Below are 16,811 nucleotides of genomic sequence, written 5' to 3' on the forward strand. Positions count from 1 at the left end.
GGAAAAACAGAGAACAAGGAAGCACATACGGTAGGTGAGGAGAGCTAGAGACGTGTAGGGCTTATTGTACAGAGATAAGTAGCTACGTTCTGGCACTGGAAGGCAGGGGAACTCTTATCAGCGTCGGGTGTGTTGATTGTAGATTGGAGACAGCCATGCAGGGGCGTGCCCAGAGATGCACTCAGCGGAGCGCACTGAGAAACGTGCGGCGGAATGCATTTGCGCCGTGACAAAGACCTCCATTAGTTGTTTCTTTTGTTTGTTGTGTCCTTTTTCGTGCAAAGACACACCTGCTAAATATATTGTGTTTTTGTTTCCTTTCCTAGGATTACCTTTCTCAGTATTTCTCTGAAGTGGGCGTCAGTGATGGTACCGGGACGTGGCGTAGTGGACTTGATTCCTTCACAGACACTCTGAAAATAATGCAAGAGTTTTTTGGCCTGGAGGTGACAGGACAGCTGGACTCAAACACCATGGAAGTGATGTCTCGCCCTCGATGTGGTTTCACAGACTTGGACAAATACAAATACGGCCACTTTGACGGTCAGCCCAAGTGGGAGAAGAACGTGATCACTTACAGGTAGAAGTATTTCAAATAGTTTTGAGCAGCAATTCGGTGAGCAAAGCATTGAAAGGACTTCTATAAACTCTTGCCAGGATAACGGACTACACGCCGGACTTGAGTGAAAGTTACGTGGATGCTGCCCTTGCCAAAGCCCTGCATGTCTACAGTTCTGTAACACCTTTGGATTTCAAGCAGATTACTAGCGGCACGGCCGACATCATGATCAAGTTCAAGGCTGACAGTAAGTCTTTCTTCTTTTAAGAACGTGCATAGGGAAAAATACTAACTAGTTCTCTTTCCAAAAAATCAGATCATGGAGACTTTGCTCCCTTTGATGGTGAGGGTGGTGTCCTGGCGCACGCCTTTTCCCCTGGGGAGGGCAGAGGAGGCGACACCCATTTTGATGACGATGAACTCTGGACTCTAACCTCATCAGGTGCGGCCATCAGTAAAGCATTCTAATACTATTGTATGTCAGACCTAATCGCACACTGTACCTCACCAAAGTGAGTACACCCCGAAGTGAGAATATGAATATTGTGTGGCTGCTATTATTTTCTAACTCTGCCTTAAGCTTCTTGGGCGTGGAATTCACACAAGTCTCACAGGTTGCCTCTGTAATCCACTCCTCCATGATGACGTCACGACATTGGGGGTTATTTCAAGGATACATCAAAGTCACAGTGTTACACGAGCTGTACACTGACTACTTTACATTGTATCATAATGTAATTTCTTCAGTGTTGTCCTATGAGAACATCAAATATCAAATATTTGCAGAAATGAAGGTCCTGGGTTTGATCCTGGGCTCGGGATCTTTCTGTGTGGAGTTTGCATGTTCTCCCCATGACTGCGTGGGTTCCCTCCGGGTACTCCGGCTTCCTCCCACCTCCAAAGACATGCACCTGGGGATAGGTTGATTGGCAACACTAAATTGGCCCTAGTGTGTGAATGTGAGTGTGAATGTTGTCTGTCTATCTGTGTTGGCCCTGCGATGAGGATGGCGACTTGTCCAGGGTGTACCCCGCCTTCCGTTCGTTTAGCAACCCCATAAGGGACAAGCGGTAGAAAATGAATGGATGGATGAGCAGTGTACTCAGTTTTGTGAGGTATCATACCCACCGTTCTCAACAGTATAATCTCCGTTGTGTCCAGGATCTAACCTTTTCTTGGTGGCAGCCCATGAGTTTGGCCATGCGCTTGGATTGTCACACTCCAAGATTCCAACATCTCTCATGTACCCCACCTACCAGTACACCGACACAGATGGCTATGTGCTACCAGACGATGACACGCAAGGAGTGCAGGCACTCTACGGTGATTGCAAATACACTATCATGAGCAAATGATTAGCATTTCTACGCTACTGCAAATATTAAACAAAACTATATTGTACAATGAAGATTTCTCGATATAAACTCAGCATTATTATCTAGGGATGGGTGCCTTTCGCATTTGAACAGATATTGTACCAATTCTCGATACCTGGAAATCGATACAAGTACTTAACAATACCAATTTTCAGTACTACTGTGAGAGTTCATGTGTTAATAAACTTTTTAACGCAACATTTAACAATGAGCTGCAACATTTAACAGTGAGTGCAGTTATATCTTAATTTTCTTCAGTTTAATTTGCCAATTATGCATTCATTTCAAGAAAACTACTATTGACAATTATTTTTTATATTTCGGTTTATAACCTTAAAGTCATCCCGTATCCAGGGAATTAATTCCTGAATTTGTAAACATTAACAAAAACAACGCACAAAATATTTAAGGGATAAAATTTGAAATATTGATTTAATTTCTCTCATATCGATCATATACTGATACTACCTTTGTATTGACATTCCCAGTTTACTTTAATTTTCCTTCTCCAGGAGTCAGATCGTCATCGCAACCAACAGTTAATCCTGAACCGCAACCTGAATCAGAGGCTGAACCTTCTCCAAAACCTGTTCCGGACAGGTGCAGCAGTAATTTGGTTTTTGATGCTGCAACCTCCATAAACAATTATCTTTATTTCTTCAAAGACGGGTAAGCCAAGAATATTGCACACAAACATATTTAGCAGAGAGCTCAATGTCTAAGTGAAATAGCGGTCACTACAGGGGTGTTATCGAATAGTCGTTGAATTGACTATTCGATTTGGAGTCTGATTCTACTGTTAACTTCAGAGTTGAATCATCAACACTGAACCGTGTTCCTCCAAATCCTGCATCTGAGCTCCCCTGCGTACCAGCGGGTGTGTTGAAATGATGTTCCAAGTTGTGGGACGCTGGGCTCAGGAAGCCTTCTTTGGCTCCACATACCGAAACCTTGTTATGATGTTTATTCCCTGCAGATCAGGGGTCTTCAACATTTTCCAGGCCAGGGATCCCAAACTGATCTAGAGACCGAGCAGGGACGCCCTACTAAAATTGTGATTGTGTTTTAAATTAAACTGGTCCTAAAGATACCTTGTTATTGCGCAATACTATACTAAGATAGTTCAATAGTTTTTTGTAAATATTGGTCCTTAATTGGCTGTTGATATCCCAGACAATGGAGTTACAAAATCAACTATTGAACAGAATTCTTCGTCAATCTTCCTCTCAGCTACAAATGAGCAGGAAGTGACAAACATTGTGCGGAAGTGTAAAAGTAAGTGCTCCACTGACTGCCATGATATCAACATGATATTGGTTCAAAAAGTTATCCTGAATATTGTAAAACCCTTAACTTATATATGTAACTTATTATTCCAGACTGGCTGCTTTCCAAGTCAAATGAAAATCGCTAAGGTAACTCCGCTCTTCAAAAGTGACAGCAAACACGCTTTCACCAATTACAGACCAATCTCTCTTTTGCCTCAGTTCTCAAAAATCTTAGAGAAACGATTTAACTCTCGACTTGAATCTTTATGGCTGTATGGCTTTAGGTCCAAACGAACAACTTCAATGGCAATAACTGAAGCTATTGAGGACATTACTAATGCACTGGAGCATAAAAGATATGCAGTTGGTATTTTTATTGATCTAAAGAAAGCCTTTGATACCATTAATCATTCAATTCTACTAGATAAAATGGGAATATATGGAATTAGGGGGCTGGCTGGTGACTGGTTAAAAAGTTATTTAACAGGGAGGGTACAGTTTGTTAAAATGGGTCAATTTTTACCTGATACTCTTTGCATTGCTTGTGGTGTCCCCCAAGGGTCCGTGTTGGGGCCAAAACTGTTTAATGTATATATTAATGATATGTTTAATACATCCAAAATACTGAAATGTATACTATTTGCAGACGACACAAATGTATTCTACAGTAGTGATGACTATAATGAGCTCATAAATACAGTAAACACAGAACTAAACATAGTAAAAAAAAATGGATGGACACAAATAAAGTATCTTTGAATATAAATAAAACTAAGATAGTGATGTTTGGGAATCGCAACATAACGTCTGAACAGAAAATAAGTATTGATGGTACCCAAATTGAAATCGTAAATGAGAATACATTTTTGGGAGTAATAATTGATAGTAAACTATCATGGAAACCTCATGTCAGACACATTAAAACAGAAATCTCCAAAAGCCTCTCAATTATAAACAAAGCAAAACTATACCTCAATGAAAATGCACTCTGTACTCTATACTGCACCTTGGTACTCCCATACCTTACATTCTGTGTTGAAGTATGCGGGAATACTTACCAAAACACAATTCATCCTCTGATCATATTACAGAAAAGAGCAGTGCGGATCATTCACAACGTTGGTTATTTAGAACATACTCATAATCTGTTTCTGCAATCAAAGTTGCTCAAATTTGATGACCTTGTTAAATATAATACATTAATAATCTTATATAAAGCTTTTAACAAATGATTGCCACCTAATTTACAACGTTTTTTTATAAGACAAGTGCAGGCTCATAACTTGAGAGGCTTTGGATATTTCTTATTGCCGAGAGCTCAAACCACTCGTAAACGTTTTTGTGTGTCTGTATGCGGAGTAAAACTATGCAACAAACTGGACTTACAACACAAGCAATGCCAAACTATTAATCGATTTAAACTATTATACAAACATGGGGTCTGGTTCAAATATAGAAATGAGGGTCTTTAATTTGACCTGCTGCTATACTCTGTCTCAAAGTGTTAACATGTGCTCAATGTTTCCTTACCATTATTGCTATGTTGTCTATTACCATTATTGCTATGTTGTCTATTACCATTATTGCTATGTTGTCTATTACCATCATTGCTATGTTGTCTATTACCATTGTTGGTATTTTTTCAATTACCATTGTTGGTATATTCATTATTCCTACATTGTTGATACAAATTATTGTTACAGTGTAATAATTATAGTTACCTGTGGTCATGCCACTATGATGCAACATCTGTATTATAATCCTTGAACAAAGTAAGAGTGAAACTCATGTGAATAATCACTGAATGGAGAACTGGGGGTGGGCAACCAAACCACTGTTATTTATAAACTGCACTACGATGTATTGGACCAATGATAATATGTATTTAAAGACATTTAAAATGACGGTAAAAATTGCGGGGAAAATATGTAATTTAAAAAAAAAGTCTTATCAACCAAAATTTTTCCGAAACATCCTGCAGTACCTTTGCAGACACCCTAAGAGTCACGGACACTCTGTTGAAGACCTCTGCTCAAGATCAGGGTTTCCCATTACGTCAATAGTAAGCTACCGGTCGATCGCGGCGGTTGTGTACAGTGTCGGACATCACTTTTGGTCTTCCATTGTTGTAGACGGCAAGTCAACAAAAACCAAAATTTTTTTTTAATAACAAATCAAATTACGTGTATTAAAAGTGCATGTTTTTACCTTGAAAATAAAGTAAATTATGAATTATTCAACATACTGTAACTGTACAATCCATTGTATTGCATTGGGTTCAGTGGGAAAGGGGGCCTTTCTAAGATAGCCGCCACAAAGGCAGCATGGCTGCTACAGTGTGCTGACAGATAGACTTAGACTTAAACTTCCTTTTTATTGTCATTCAAATTTGAACTTTACAGCACAGATAAGAACGACATTTCGTTACATAAGCTCATGGTAGTGCAGGATAAAAAAGCAATAAGGTGCATATATAAATAATAAATATATATAAATAATATATAAATATATATATAAAATATATATATATATATATATATATATATATATATATATATATATATATAAAAATAAATAAATAGATTACTGTACAGATAAATATATTGCACTTTTTCACATGCGTCCACGTTTATGGATGTATGTTATGTTGTCTTTTTTATTCCAGCGAGTTAATCCATTTTGGGGGGAGTTGAGGGGATAATTTAATTTAATTATGATGCGTTCAAGAGTCTTACGGCCTGAGGGAAGAAGCTGTTACAGAACCTGGAGGTTCTGCTTCGGAGGCTGTGGAACCTCTTTCTAGAGTCCAGCAGTGAAAACAGTCCTTGGTGGGGGTGGGAGGAGTCTTTGCAGATTTTCTGAGCCCTGGTCAGGCAGCGGCTTTTTGCGATCTCCTGGATAGGAGGAAGAGGAGTCCTGATGATCTTTTCCGCCGTCCTCACCACTCTCTGGAGAGACTTCCAGTCTGAGGCATTGCAGGCTCCAGTCCAGACAGAGATGCTGTTGGTCAGCAGGCTCTCTATAGTGCGTCTGTAGAATGTGCTGAGAATGGGGGGAGGGAGTTGTGCTCTTTTCATCCGACGCAAAAAGTGCATGCACTACTGAGCTCTTTTTACAAGAGCTCCGGTGTGTAGGGACCAGGTTATATTGTCAGTTATCTGCACCCCCAGGAACTTGGTGTTGCTTACTATCTCCACCGCTGTGCCGTTGATGAAGAGTGGAGTGTGGCTGGACTGCTGCTTCCTGAAGTCAACGATGATCTCCTTGGTCTTGTTGACATTCAGGACCAGGTTGTTGGTTCTGCACCAGTCAACCAGATGTTTCACCTCCTCCCTGTAGTCCATGTCGTTGTTGTCACGGATGAGGCCCACTACTGTCGTGTCGTCTGCATACTTCACAATGTGGTTAGTAGTGGACCTGGCGCAGCAGTCATGGGTCATCAACGTGAACAGCAGCAGACTCAGGACGCAGCCCTGGGGGGGTTACTTATCTAGGATCTAGTTATAGCTATGATTGTAGCCTTTTTGAGGTGGAAAAAGTTGTAGTTGAGATCTGTTTATTTGTGGGGATCACCCATTAGCTGTGCTCTTGCAATTATACATACTGGCACTCACAAAATATGTTTTGACGATGAAAATCAGCACATAACACCATTGAATGAGTCACACAGTGCTAGCCGGTAGGCTAAAAGCTGAGACTGTTAACTCATTGTCCGGCCCGGCTCTTGACACATTCTTCTGTTTATTTGCCAGCTATTTTTGGAAGAGGAGCAGCAACTGGGATGGCGTCACCACAAGGAAAATAAGTTCCATCTGGCCTGGAATTAACAAAGTGGACGCTGCGTACGAGTACAAGAGACGCAACATTGTTGTACTATTTGAAGGTGTGATTACGTGGTATATTTTCTTAACAAGGACATACATATAATAACATCACCTTTCCTGCTCACCTGAATGCAAATGTATGGAATTAAATGTGGGAACCTGATATTAACCCAGCCTTTCCACGACAAAGGGAACCGCTACTGGCAGGTCCGAAGAAACAGCGTTTTACCTGGTTTCCCTAAACCTCTCAGCGACTTGGGCTTTCCTTCATCAGTCACCAAGGTCGATGCTGCCGTCCATGTAACGTTTTTGGGAAGAACCCTTTTTTTTGTGGAGAACAAGTACTGGAGGTGAGACAACATAAACACAAAGTACATACAGTACATCTAGGGATCTTATTACAGTTTGTGGTCATGGTCTTCAGTTCGATTCAGTTTATGTTGTTTTTAAACACCATACCCTATATCTCAATAATCTACCACTACTATTATTTTATCAATAATGTCATGTATAGGCAAAGTCCAGTATCAATCAATCAACCAATCAAGGTTTATTTATATAGCCCTTAATCACAAGTGTCTCAAAGGGCTGCACAAGCCACAACGACTGCCTCGGCTCAGATGCCACATCAGGGCAAGAAAAAACTCAACCCAATGGGATACAATGAGAAACATTTGAGGGGCCCGCAGATGTGGGGCGACCGGTGCAATGAACATCGAGTGGATCTAGTTAATAATGTGAGAGTCCAGTAAATAGTGGAGCCAGCAGGGGATCATCTTGAATGGAGACAAGTCAGCAGCGCAGAGACGTCCCCAACTGATGCACAGATGAGTGGTCCACCCCGGGTGCCGACTTTGAACAGCTAGCGCGTCATCTGTGGTCACCTAATAACCTCTCTACGCAGGAGAGGGGGGCAGAGCGGAAAAGAGACGGCAGATCAACTGGTCTAAAAGTAGATTTCCTTCCATGCACTTTTGTCTAAGCTTGATATTTGGCAACGACTTCATTAGAGTTCTGTGCCATTGAGACTCTCAGGATGGATTGCAGCCATTGTTCGTTTGAGACTACTCCATTCACTGATTTTAAAAGATAATTTAGGCAAGGCAAAGCAAGTGTATAAAGCACAATTCGTACACAAGGCAGATGAAACGTGCTTTACAGAAAATTACAAGAAGGCAAATGATACAAATAAAATAATTATCAGATAGTCATAATTGAAATTAAAATCATAAATGAAGTGGTTCTCACCGGGTACTCAGGCTTCCTCCCACTTCCATTGGCATGCACCTGGAAAATAGGCTGATTGGCAACACTAAATAGGCTCTAGTGTGTGAATGAGCGTTTAAATGCGTCTTTGTCTATCTGTGTTGGCTCTGGGATGAGGTGGCCACTTGTCTAGGGTGTACTTCCGCCCAAGTGCAACTGGGATTGGCTCCAGCCCCCCACCCCCCACAACCTCGAAAGGGACAAGCGGTAGGAAATGGATGGACAGATGGAATAAAATCATCATAATTATGGCTCATATGGTTCTAACATGTCAGAGTTATACTTTGGCACAAGACCATGAAAAGACTTCCACACAAGCAGAGCTGTTTTAAAGTTCATTCTCTGAGCTAAAGGAAGCCAGTGCAGTGACCTAAGCACTGGACTAATATTGTCATATTTCCTGGTTCTAGTCAGAACTCGAGCAGCAGAAGCATTCCGGATGTATTGCAGCTGCGCTACAGCCCGTTTAGAGAGCCTAATGAGAAGACCATTACAGTAGTTTCACCTGCTGGAGACAAAAGGCATGGATTTGTCTTTCTAAGTCTGCTTTAGAAACTACTCCTTTAAATTCAGGCAATGTTGTATGGTGGTAAAAAAGGGTCTCGAGGTGACTTGTAATAATTTATCTTTGCTTTTGTAGGCCAAAGACCATGATTTTAGTTTTGTCTAAGTTTAGCTGAAGAAAATTGCATCCACACACTGATATGTTCGATGCGGTGACTAAGTAAGTCAACAGGTTACCTGTTCCCCTGTTGTCAGTGACACGTAGATCTGAGTGTCATCTGCATAGTTGCGGTAGGACACATTGACGCTGTGTATTAGATGGCCTAGTGGCAGCATAGACGAGTTGAACAGTAGGGGTCCCGGAATCGATCCCTGAGGAACCACACAACCATTTGGTCAGAGACACAGTTACCAATTCCAACAAAGTATGTCCTGTGATTGAGAATCTAACTGCCTGTCTCTGAACTAATCTATGTGCTTCGATAGTGGTACTTTGTTTCAGAAGTAAACACTTCTTTATTGAGCCTCTGTTTGCGCAGAGACCCTGACCATCCTAGACAACAACATTGACGCTGTTGGGAATTACAGCTATGGGCACCGCTGGCGGGGGCCAAGCTGAGGGAGGTTTGGTTAATTGAATAGACCTAGGAGTGAAAGGGACGCAATATCTTTTTGATGACAGAATCCTTGATTGCCCCATAAGGGGAATCATTTAAATTCCTGACACTTATACACTTATACCATGTATGGGTAATCCGCTGACGTCACCAATGGGAACAAATCGTTTGGAGGAAGTATGAAGGAATGCAAGATTGTTTTATAAATGTCTCCGCAATGCCTCCCCGGTTTGATTTCAAATTTTCGGGACTTATGCAGATCCCAAATACACAAAAACAGGTACCAATAGGTAAGACATGTCGGTTTTGCATTAGAGGGCCCTTTTAACAAACGTGTTACACCTGTACAAAACAAGTCAGTTAAAAGAGGTACTACTTAAATATGTTTGATGTATTACAGTTACAGTGAACGGAGAGGACGAATGGATCGTAGGAACCCAAAACTTATTCGCACAGAGATTCCTGGGATTGGCTACAGAGTTGATGCCGTCTTTGAGAACAGAGGTAGGTTGTTGATGAAAGATGAAACCGTCTGCTACATTTTGCTTTCTGCAAGTACTACTTTATTTTGCAGGGTACCTGTACTTTTCCTATGGACCCAGGCAGACACAGTACTTTTATATGAAAAGGAGAGCAGTTCGTATTCTGAAAAACAACGACTGGATGGATTGCGATTGAACTTCTTCACGCATTAGTATGCCTTTGATTTACAGCAGTGCCGGTGTTCTGACGAATCAGGCTGCTTCGTCAAAAAGAGCTTCCCAACGCTACTGAGCATGTGCAAGCATGCGCACGCATGTGCATCAAAGCTAAAGTTTTCCTTGAAAAAAATTCCATCCATCCATTTTTCTACCGCTTGTCCCTCTCAAAACTAGTTTATGTAGACTTTGTGCAGACTTACCTTGTGTAGACTGTGTCACTTGCGCTACAAGTAACTGATTCTTTGAAATGGTATTTCTTTCACTGTGTTTTCTGACCAGCATGTGGACACTTACAGAATGAGGAAAAGTACATTGAGACAAATAATAGTAACCTACATTTCTCTTTTTCATCACCGTTATTTAAACAGGAATAGCTACTGATAGCTGTTTTTGCCAAAGCAGCTCGATTCAACAGAACACCATTTTGTTCTTTGATATTACTCACATTTGATTTTATAAGTCCCGCACTGCAAGGCTCCAAATGTCACTACTTATTTAAATGGTCAAACCAGGGAAGTAATTTGGTTCCCTTACCATGAATTGATTACGTGGACCCCGATATTAAACAAGTTCAAAAACGTATTCGGGTGTTACCATTTAGTGGTCAATTGTACGGAATATGTGCTGTACTGTGCAATCTACTAAAAAAGTTTCAAGCAATCAATCAAAAAGCCTACTATAGGGTTATAAGGCACTTTGTAGTTTGTTTTTTTTTTTTTTTGCCAATCCTAACCCTAGAGTGTTTATTGTAAATATCTATGAGTTCTGATTTGTATCCATTTATGCGGTCCAAGAAGGTCTTAAATGAACCCAAATGGTTCCAGTGATAAATGAGGTGCCTAAAAAAGTCCCAAATAGACCCATGAAGCTTCAGATTATTTGGATAAATGTTCAACCTTTTGGATGATTGAGTACATTTTGGGGAACTTGGGGATCTTTAGCGGTATTGTGGTCCTTTTTGTGGTACTTCTGGACCTTTGGGTATATTGCTTTGCTGGTGTGAAAATCTTTTGCCAAAGTTAATCTCTGACATGTTAGAGACATATGAACCATTTTGGGGACAGGTCTCCTGCTGGTGTCCAGAATCAGGACCAAACATGGTGAGGCTGTGTTTCAGTTTCACAATCTGGAATAGTATTCCTGAAAATGTGAGACAGGCAATGTTGGCAATGTTCAAATCCTGGCTGAAAACAATTGTATTTAATTGTGCATATGACAACTGATAGTATGTTATCAACACTATTTGATTTTACTGTAATTGAAAAGATGATAGTATGATGATTTTATTTTGTTTTTGATATGAATTATGTTTACTTTTACTTTTACTTATTTCATTTTCAGTTTTACCTTCTTGTAATTTTCTGTACAGCACTTTGCATTGCCTTTTGTACGAATTGTGCTCTCTAAATAAACGTGCCTTGCCTTGCTCAGTTCCTGAGTCCATGGACTACAAATACTGTGGATAAGCCCCACTTCCTTTGGGTCCACTTGTTGTTGAAAAAGTGCCCCTAAAAGTCAAAGTCTCATTTTATAAGTTTCCCAAACCAGCCGAGAAACTTTCTCAAAAATAATGTTACACTGTACGGTGGAACCTCAATTTACGAACTAAACTGGTTCTTAAATTAGGTTTGTATGTAAGAAAAATTGTATATGGAAACGAATGTCTACCAAAGAAATGATGTAAAAAAATAAATAAATAATTAGTTTGAGCCTTGACTTCGTAGGACTCAAGACTTGCACATGCAACTTAATGGCAAAGACTACTTCCTGGCAAAGGCAACATAGTTTGTGCACTACTGCCATATAACATCTTGGAATTGCAACTGCATGCTAAGTCAACCACATACTTGCAAATGAGACTCTGAAGAGTAAGAAAACAAGATAAAACAACTGTATAACATAATTATTATCATCAGCTTACTGTTAAATGCTACATAAAATGTTAGATTTTAGTATTAAACAACTAATATTAATGAACATACAAATTCACACAAAAGTACCAAAAATTGCAATGGTTGAGTACTGGTACTGGAAACTGGTTTTAAGTGTTTTATAGATACCCATTCCTAGTTACTGCCACTGCCAGTAGTAGACAGTTTTAAAGAAAAAAGTGTAATCCTGCAGTTGGTATCAGAATAAAATTTAACACTGTGTCTTGTAAGAGTCAGTATTTTATCATCCTTAATACAACTTTGGAAGTCAATAAAGATATAATTATTCCAGCCATATTAAAGACTCTAAAACAGGGGTGTCAATTGTAGGATTTTATCCGGCCCGCGGGATGAGTTTGCTAAGTAGAAAAATTTGCCAACATTTTTGAATGAAAGAAACTGCTGTTCTAAATGTGTCCACTAGATGTTGCAATAGCAATTCTTTATATCTATGTAGTTGATGCTACATATGTAAAAAAATAAATAAAAATAAACCACATGATGTCAGTACATCAGTCGAGGAAAATGAGCAAACTACATAAATAACATCCTATAATTTGATTTTTATATTATTTTTTTATCTTGATAGATTGAACATGAACACCAAAGAGTTGACTGATGAACATTATCACATCATTTATTCAGAAAGTATAAATAACAACAAATAAAGGTAGAATACTATTAACCGCAGCATGCAAGTGTAAAAAAACCCATCAACATTATGATTTGTACATTTTCAGAATGTGCTTGTTCTATTTTTTTAACAAAGAAACCAATCTGAAGTTGTCCTTATTTTTAAGTTATTGTGCCGTGATTTTACCAGTCTGGCCCACTTGGGAGTAGATTTTTCTCCATGTGGCCCCCCATCTAAAATGAGTTTGACACCCTTGATCTAAAACAATGTGTGTGTAATGATTCTGTTTTGGTTTAGTTCTTCCTGGGTTACTTGGAGCGCTGATTGTTTACACCTGTCCGGGCTTAGTGATTTGACTCACCTGCCAGGAAGACTAATTAGGAGGCTTTTATGCCCAGTAGCTTCCTTCTGACGTTGATGGCTCTGTCTGTCACAGTGAATTGTCAGTATTGTATAAAATTGAATACATCACAACAAGTCACAAATATGTTTTTTTGTCACATTATGGATTATTATGCTTTGCTTACATTTGCCTCTCCGGTAACGGTTGACCATTCACCCATGGAGTTGTTCATATTGAGTAAAAAAATACTTTTTGTGTTTGCAAGCCTTAAGAAAGCATATGTTTCGAGGAAAACTCCCAAGGATCCATTATTTCAAACATTATTAGCCATTTTGCATGAGTAGTTTAGGAGTTATGATTAAAAAAATGTCATATTGATTGTGACAGTTTACTTTCATAAAGAGTAAAACCTAATTTTTGTTTTTGCAAACCTTACTAAAACAACTGATTAGTAAAACTCACATGGATTTAATATTACAGGCATTTTTAGACATTTTGCATTGTTGGTTTAGGAATTATGTTGGAATACATTTTTATTGCTTTTTTCGCATTATCTCAGAATTTTAAGAACCTTATTGTCATATTGAGTAAAAAACTACTTTTTGTGTTTGCAAGCCTTAAAAAAAGCATATGTTTCGAGTAAAACTCACAGGAATGCATTATTTCAGGCAATATTAGCTCATTTTTATGTGTAGTTTAGGAGTTATGTTTATTTACTGTCATATTGAGTGTACATTGTCATGGTGAAAAAAAACAATTTTTTTTATTTGCAAAAATCTCAAACACAACCGATTCTAGTAAAACTCACATGGATTCAATATTACAGGCATTTTTCCACGTTTGATTTAGGAAATATGATTGAATATATTTTCATTGCTTTTTTCGCATTATCTCAGGATTTTAGAAATATTACTGTCATATTGAGTAAAAAACTACTTTTTGTGTTTGCCAGATTTGAAAAAGCATATGTTTAGAGTAAAACTCCGTAGAATGCATTATTTGAGGCATCATTAGACATTTTGCATGTGTAGTTTAGGAGTTATGATTCAATAAATGTCATATTGAGTATGACAGTTTACTTTCATAAAGAGTAAAACCTAATTTTTGTTTTTGCAAACCTTACTAAAACAACTGATTCTAGTAAAACTCACATGGATTCAATATTACATGCAAAAAAATGGGTTATACTTGCGCTTTTCTACCTTCAAGGTACTCAAAGCGCTTTGACAGTATTTCCACATTCATACATTTACACACACATTCACACACTGATGGCGGGAGCTGCCATGCAAGGCGCTAACCAGCAGCCATCCTGATGGCTGCTGGTTAGCAAGGGGTGAAGAGTCTTGCCCAAGGACACAACGGACGTGACAAAGATGGTAGAAGGTGGGAATTGAACCCCAGTAACCAGCAACCCTCCGATTGCTGGCACGGCCACTCTACCAACTTCGCCACGCCTAATAAAGCCTAAAACAATGCATCCTTGTAAGTTTTACTCGAAACATATGCTATTATAAGGCTTGCAAACACAAAAAGTAGTTTTTTACTCATTGTGACAGTAATGTTCTTAAAATCCTGAGATAATGCGAAATAAGCAATAAAAATGTTTTTCAACATAATTCCTACACCAAACATGCAACATGTCTAATAATGCCTGAAGACATGTATCTTTGTTAGTTTTACTAGAAAAATAATATTTTGTAAGTTTTGCAAAGACGCAAATTAGTTTTTTAATTCAATATGACAGTATAACTGTCATACCAAATATGAAAGTTATATAAACATAACTCCAAAAGTAAAGATGCATTAAGTCTAAAAATGCCTGTAAGTTTGTATCTATGTACGTTTTACCAGAATCAGGTAATTTGGTAAGGTTTACAAATACAAAAATTATGTTTTACTCATAATGACAGTATAACTGCCACATTTAACATGAAAAGGTATTTAAACATAATTCCTAAACCAAACATGATAAATGGCTAATAATGCCTTGGGAAATGTATCTTTGTGAGTTTAACTGGAAAGAAAAATATTTTGTAAGGTTTGTAAAGACACAAGTTAGTTTTTTTTACTCATAATGACAGTATAACTGCCACATTTAAAATGACAGTTATATAAACATAACTCCGAAACCAAACATGCATTATGTCTAAAAATGCCTGTAATATTAAATCAATGTGAGTTTGACCAGAATCAGGTATTTTGGTAAGGTTTACAAATACAAAAAGTAGGTTATACTCATAATGACAGTATGCAAACTTGTGAAATTTACTCAAAACATGTGCTTTTTTAAGGCTTGCAAATACAAAAAGTAGTTTTTTACTCAATATAACAGTAATGTTCTTAAAATCCTGAGCTAATGCAAAAAAAGCAATACAAATGTATTTAAACATAACTCCTAAACAACATATGCTAAATGGCTAATAATGCCTGGGGAAATGTATCTTTGTGAGTTGTACTGGACACAAATATTTTGTAAGGTTTGTAAAGACACATTTATTTATTTTTTACTCAATATGAGTAACTGTCATACTAAATAAAGAAGTTATATAAACATAACTAACATAATAAGTTAGAGTTATAACAATAAGAAGTTATATAAACATAACTCCAAAACAAAACATGCCTTATGTCTAAAAATGCTTTAATTTTGAATCTATGTGAGTTTTACTAGAAACAGGTATTTTGGTAAGGTTTACATATACAAAAATTGGGTTTTACTCATAATGACAGTAAAACTGACACATACCAAATTTTTTTAAACATAACTCCTAAACCAAACATGCAAAATGGCTAATAATGCCTGGAGAAAGGTATCTTTGTGAGTTTTACTGGAAAAAAAATATTTTGTAAGGTTTGTAAAGACATAAGTTCGTTTTTTTACCTCAAAAAGACAGTATAATTGTCATACTAAATGTAAAAGTTATATAAACATAACTCCAAAACCAAACATGCAATGTGTCTAAAAATGCCTGCAATGATGTATCCATGTGAGTTTTACTAGAATCAGTTGTTTTTGAAAGTTTTGCAAATACAAAATATTGGTTTTACTCACTATGAAAGTAGACTGTCACATTCAATCTGACAGTTATTTAAACATAACTCCTAAACTACTCATTCAAAATGACTAATACTGCCTGGAGAAATGTATCTCTGTGAATTTTTCTGGAAAAAACATAATTTGTAAGGTTTGTAAAAACACAAGTTAGTTTTTTTATTACTCAATATGACAGTATAACTGTCATACTAAAAATGAAAGTTTTATAAACATAACTCCAAAACCAAACTTGCAATCCGTCTAAAATGCCTGTACTATTGAATCTATGTGAGTTTTACCAGAATCAGGTATTTTGGTAAGGTTTACAAATACAAAAATTAGGTTTTACTCATATTGACAGTATAACTGCCACATTCAAAATGACAGTTATTTAAACATAACTCCTAAACCAAACATGCTAAATAGCTAATAATGCCTGGAGAAATGCATCTTTGTGAGTTTTACTGGAAAACATTTTTTTTTGTAAGGTTTGAAAGACAAAAGTTAGTTGTTGTTTACTCCATATGACAGTATATCTGTCATACTAAATGTAAAATGTATATAAACATAACTCCAAAACCAAACATGCATTATGTCTAAAAATACCTGTAATATTGTATCCATGTGCGTTTTACTAGAATACATTGTTTTTGTAAGGTTTGCAAATACAAAATATTGGTTTTACTCACTATGACATTATACCGTCACATTCAATCTGAGAGTTATTTAAACATAACTCCTAAACCACACA

The 16,811-nt window shown here is 37.7% G+C and overlaps 1 protein-coding gene across 1 annotated transcript in view; it reads left to right on the forward strand.

Moving 5' to 3' along the window:
- The window catches only part of LOC133607276 (uncharacterized), a 44,252-nt gene extending 32,707 nt beyond the window's left edge, over positions 1-11,545 (forward strand). The window contains exons 13-21 of the mRNA XM_061961762.1: positions 327-580; positions 658-806; positions 876-1,001; positions 1,721-1,882; positions 2,448-2,604; positions 6,956-7,086; positions 7,218-7,377; positions 9,815-9,918; positions 9,989-11,545. Coding sequence (XP_061817746.1) covers positions 327-580; positions 658-806; positions 876-1,001; positions 1,721-1,882; positions 2,448-2,604; positions 6,956-7,086; positions 7,218-7,377; positions 9,815-9,918; positions 9,989-10,092 — 1,347 coding nt within the window. The 3' untranslated portion in view covers positions 10,093-11,545. The remainder of the gene's footprint in view (positions 1-326; positions 581-657; positions 807-875; positions 1,002-1,720; positions 1,883-2,447; positions 2,605-6,955; positions 7,087-7,217; positions 7,378-9,814; positions 9,919-9,988) is intronic.
- The last annotated feature ends 5,266 nt before the right edge of the window (positions 11,546-16,811 follow it).

This window comes from Nerophis lumbriciformis, linkage group LG09, assembly GCF_033978685.3.
Source record: "Nerophis lumbriciformis linkage group LG09, RoL_Nlum_v2.1, whole genome shotgun sequence".
Taxonomy (NCBI): Eukaryota; Metazoa; Chordata; class Actinopteri; order Syngnathiformes; family Syngnathidae; genus Nerophis; species Nerophis lumbriciformis.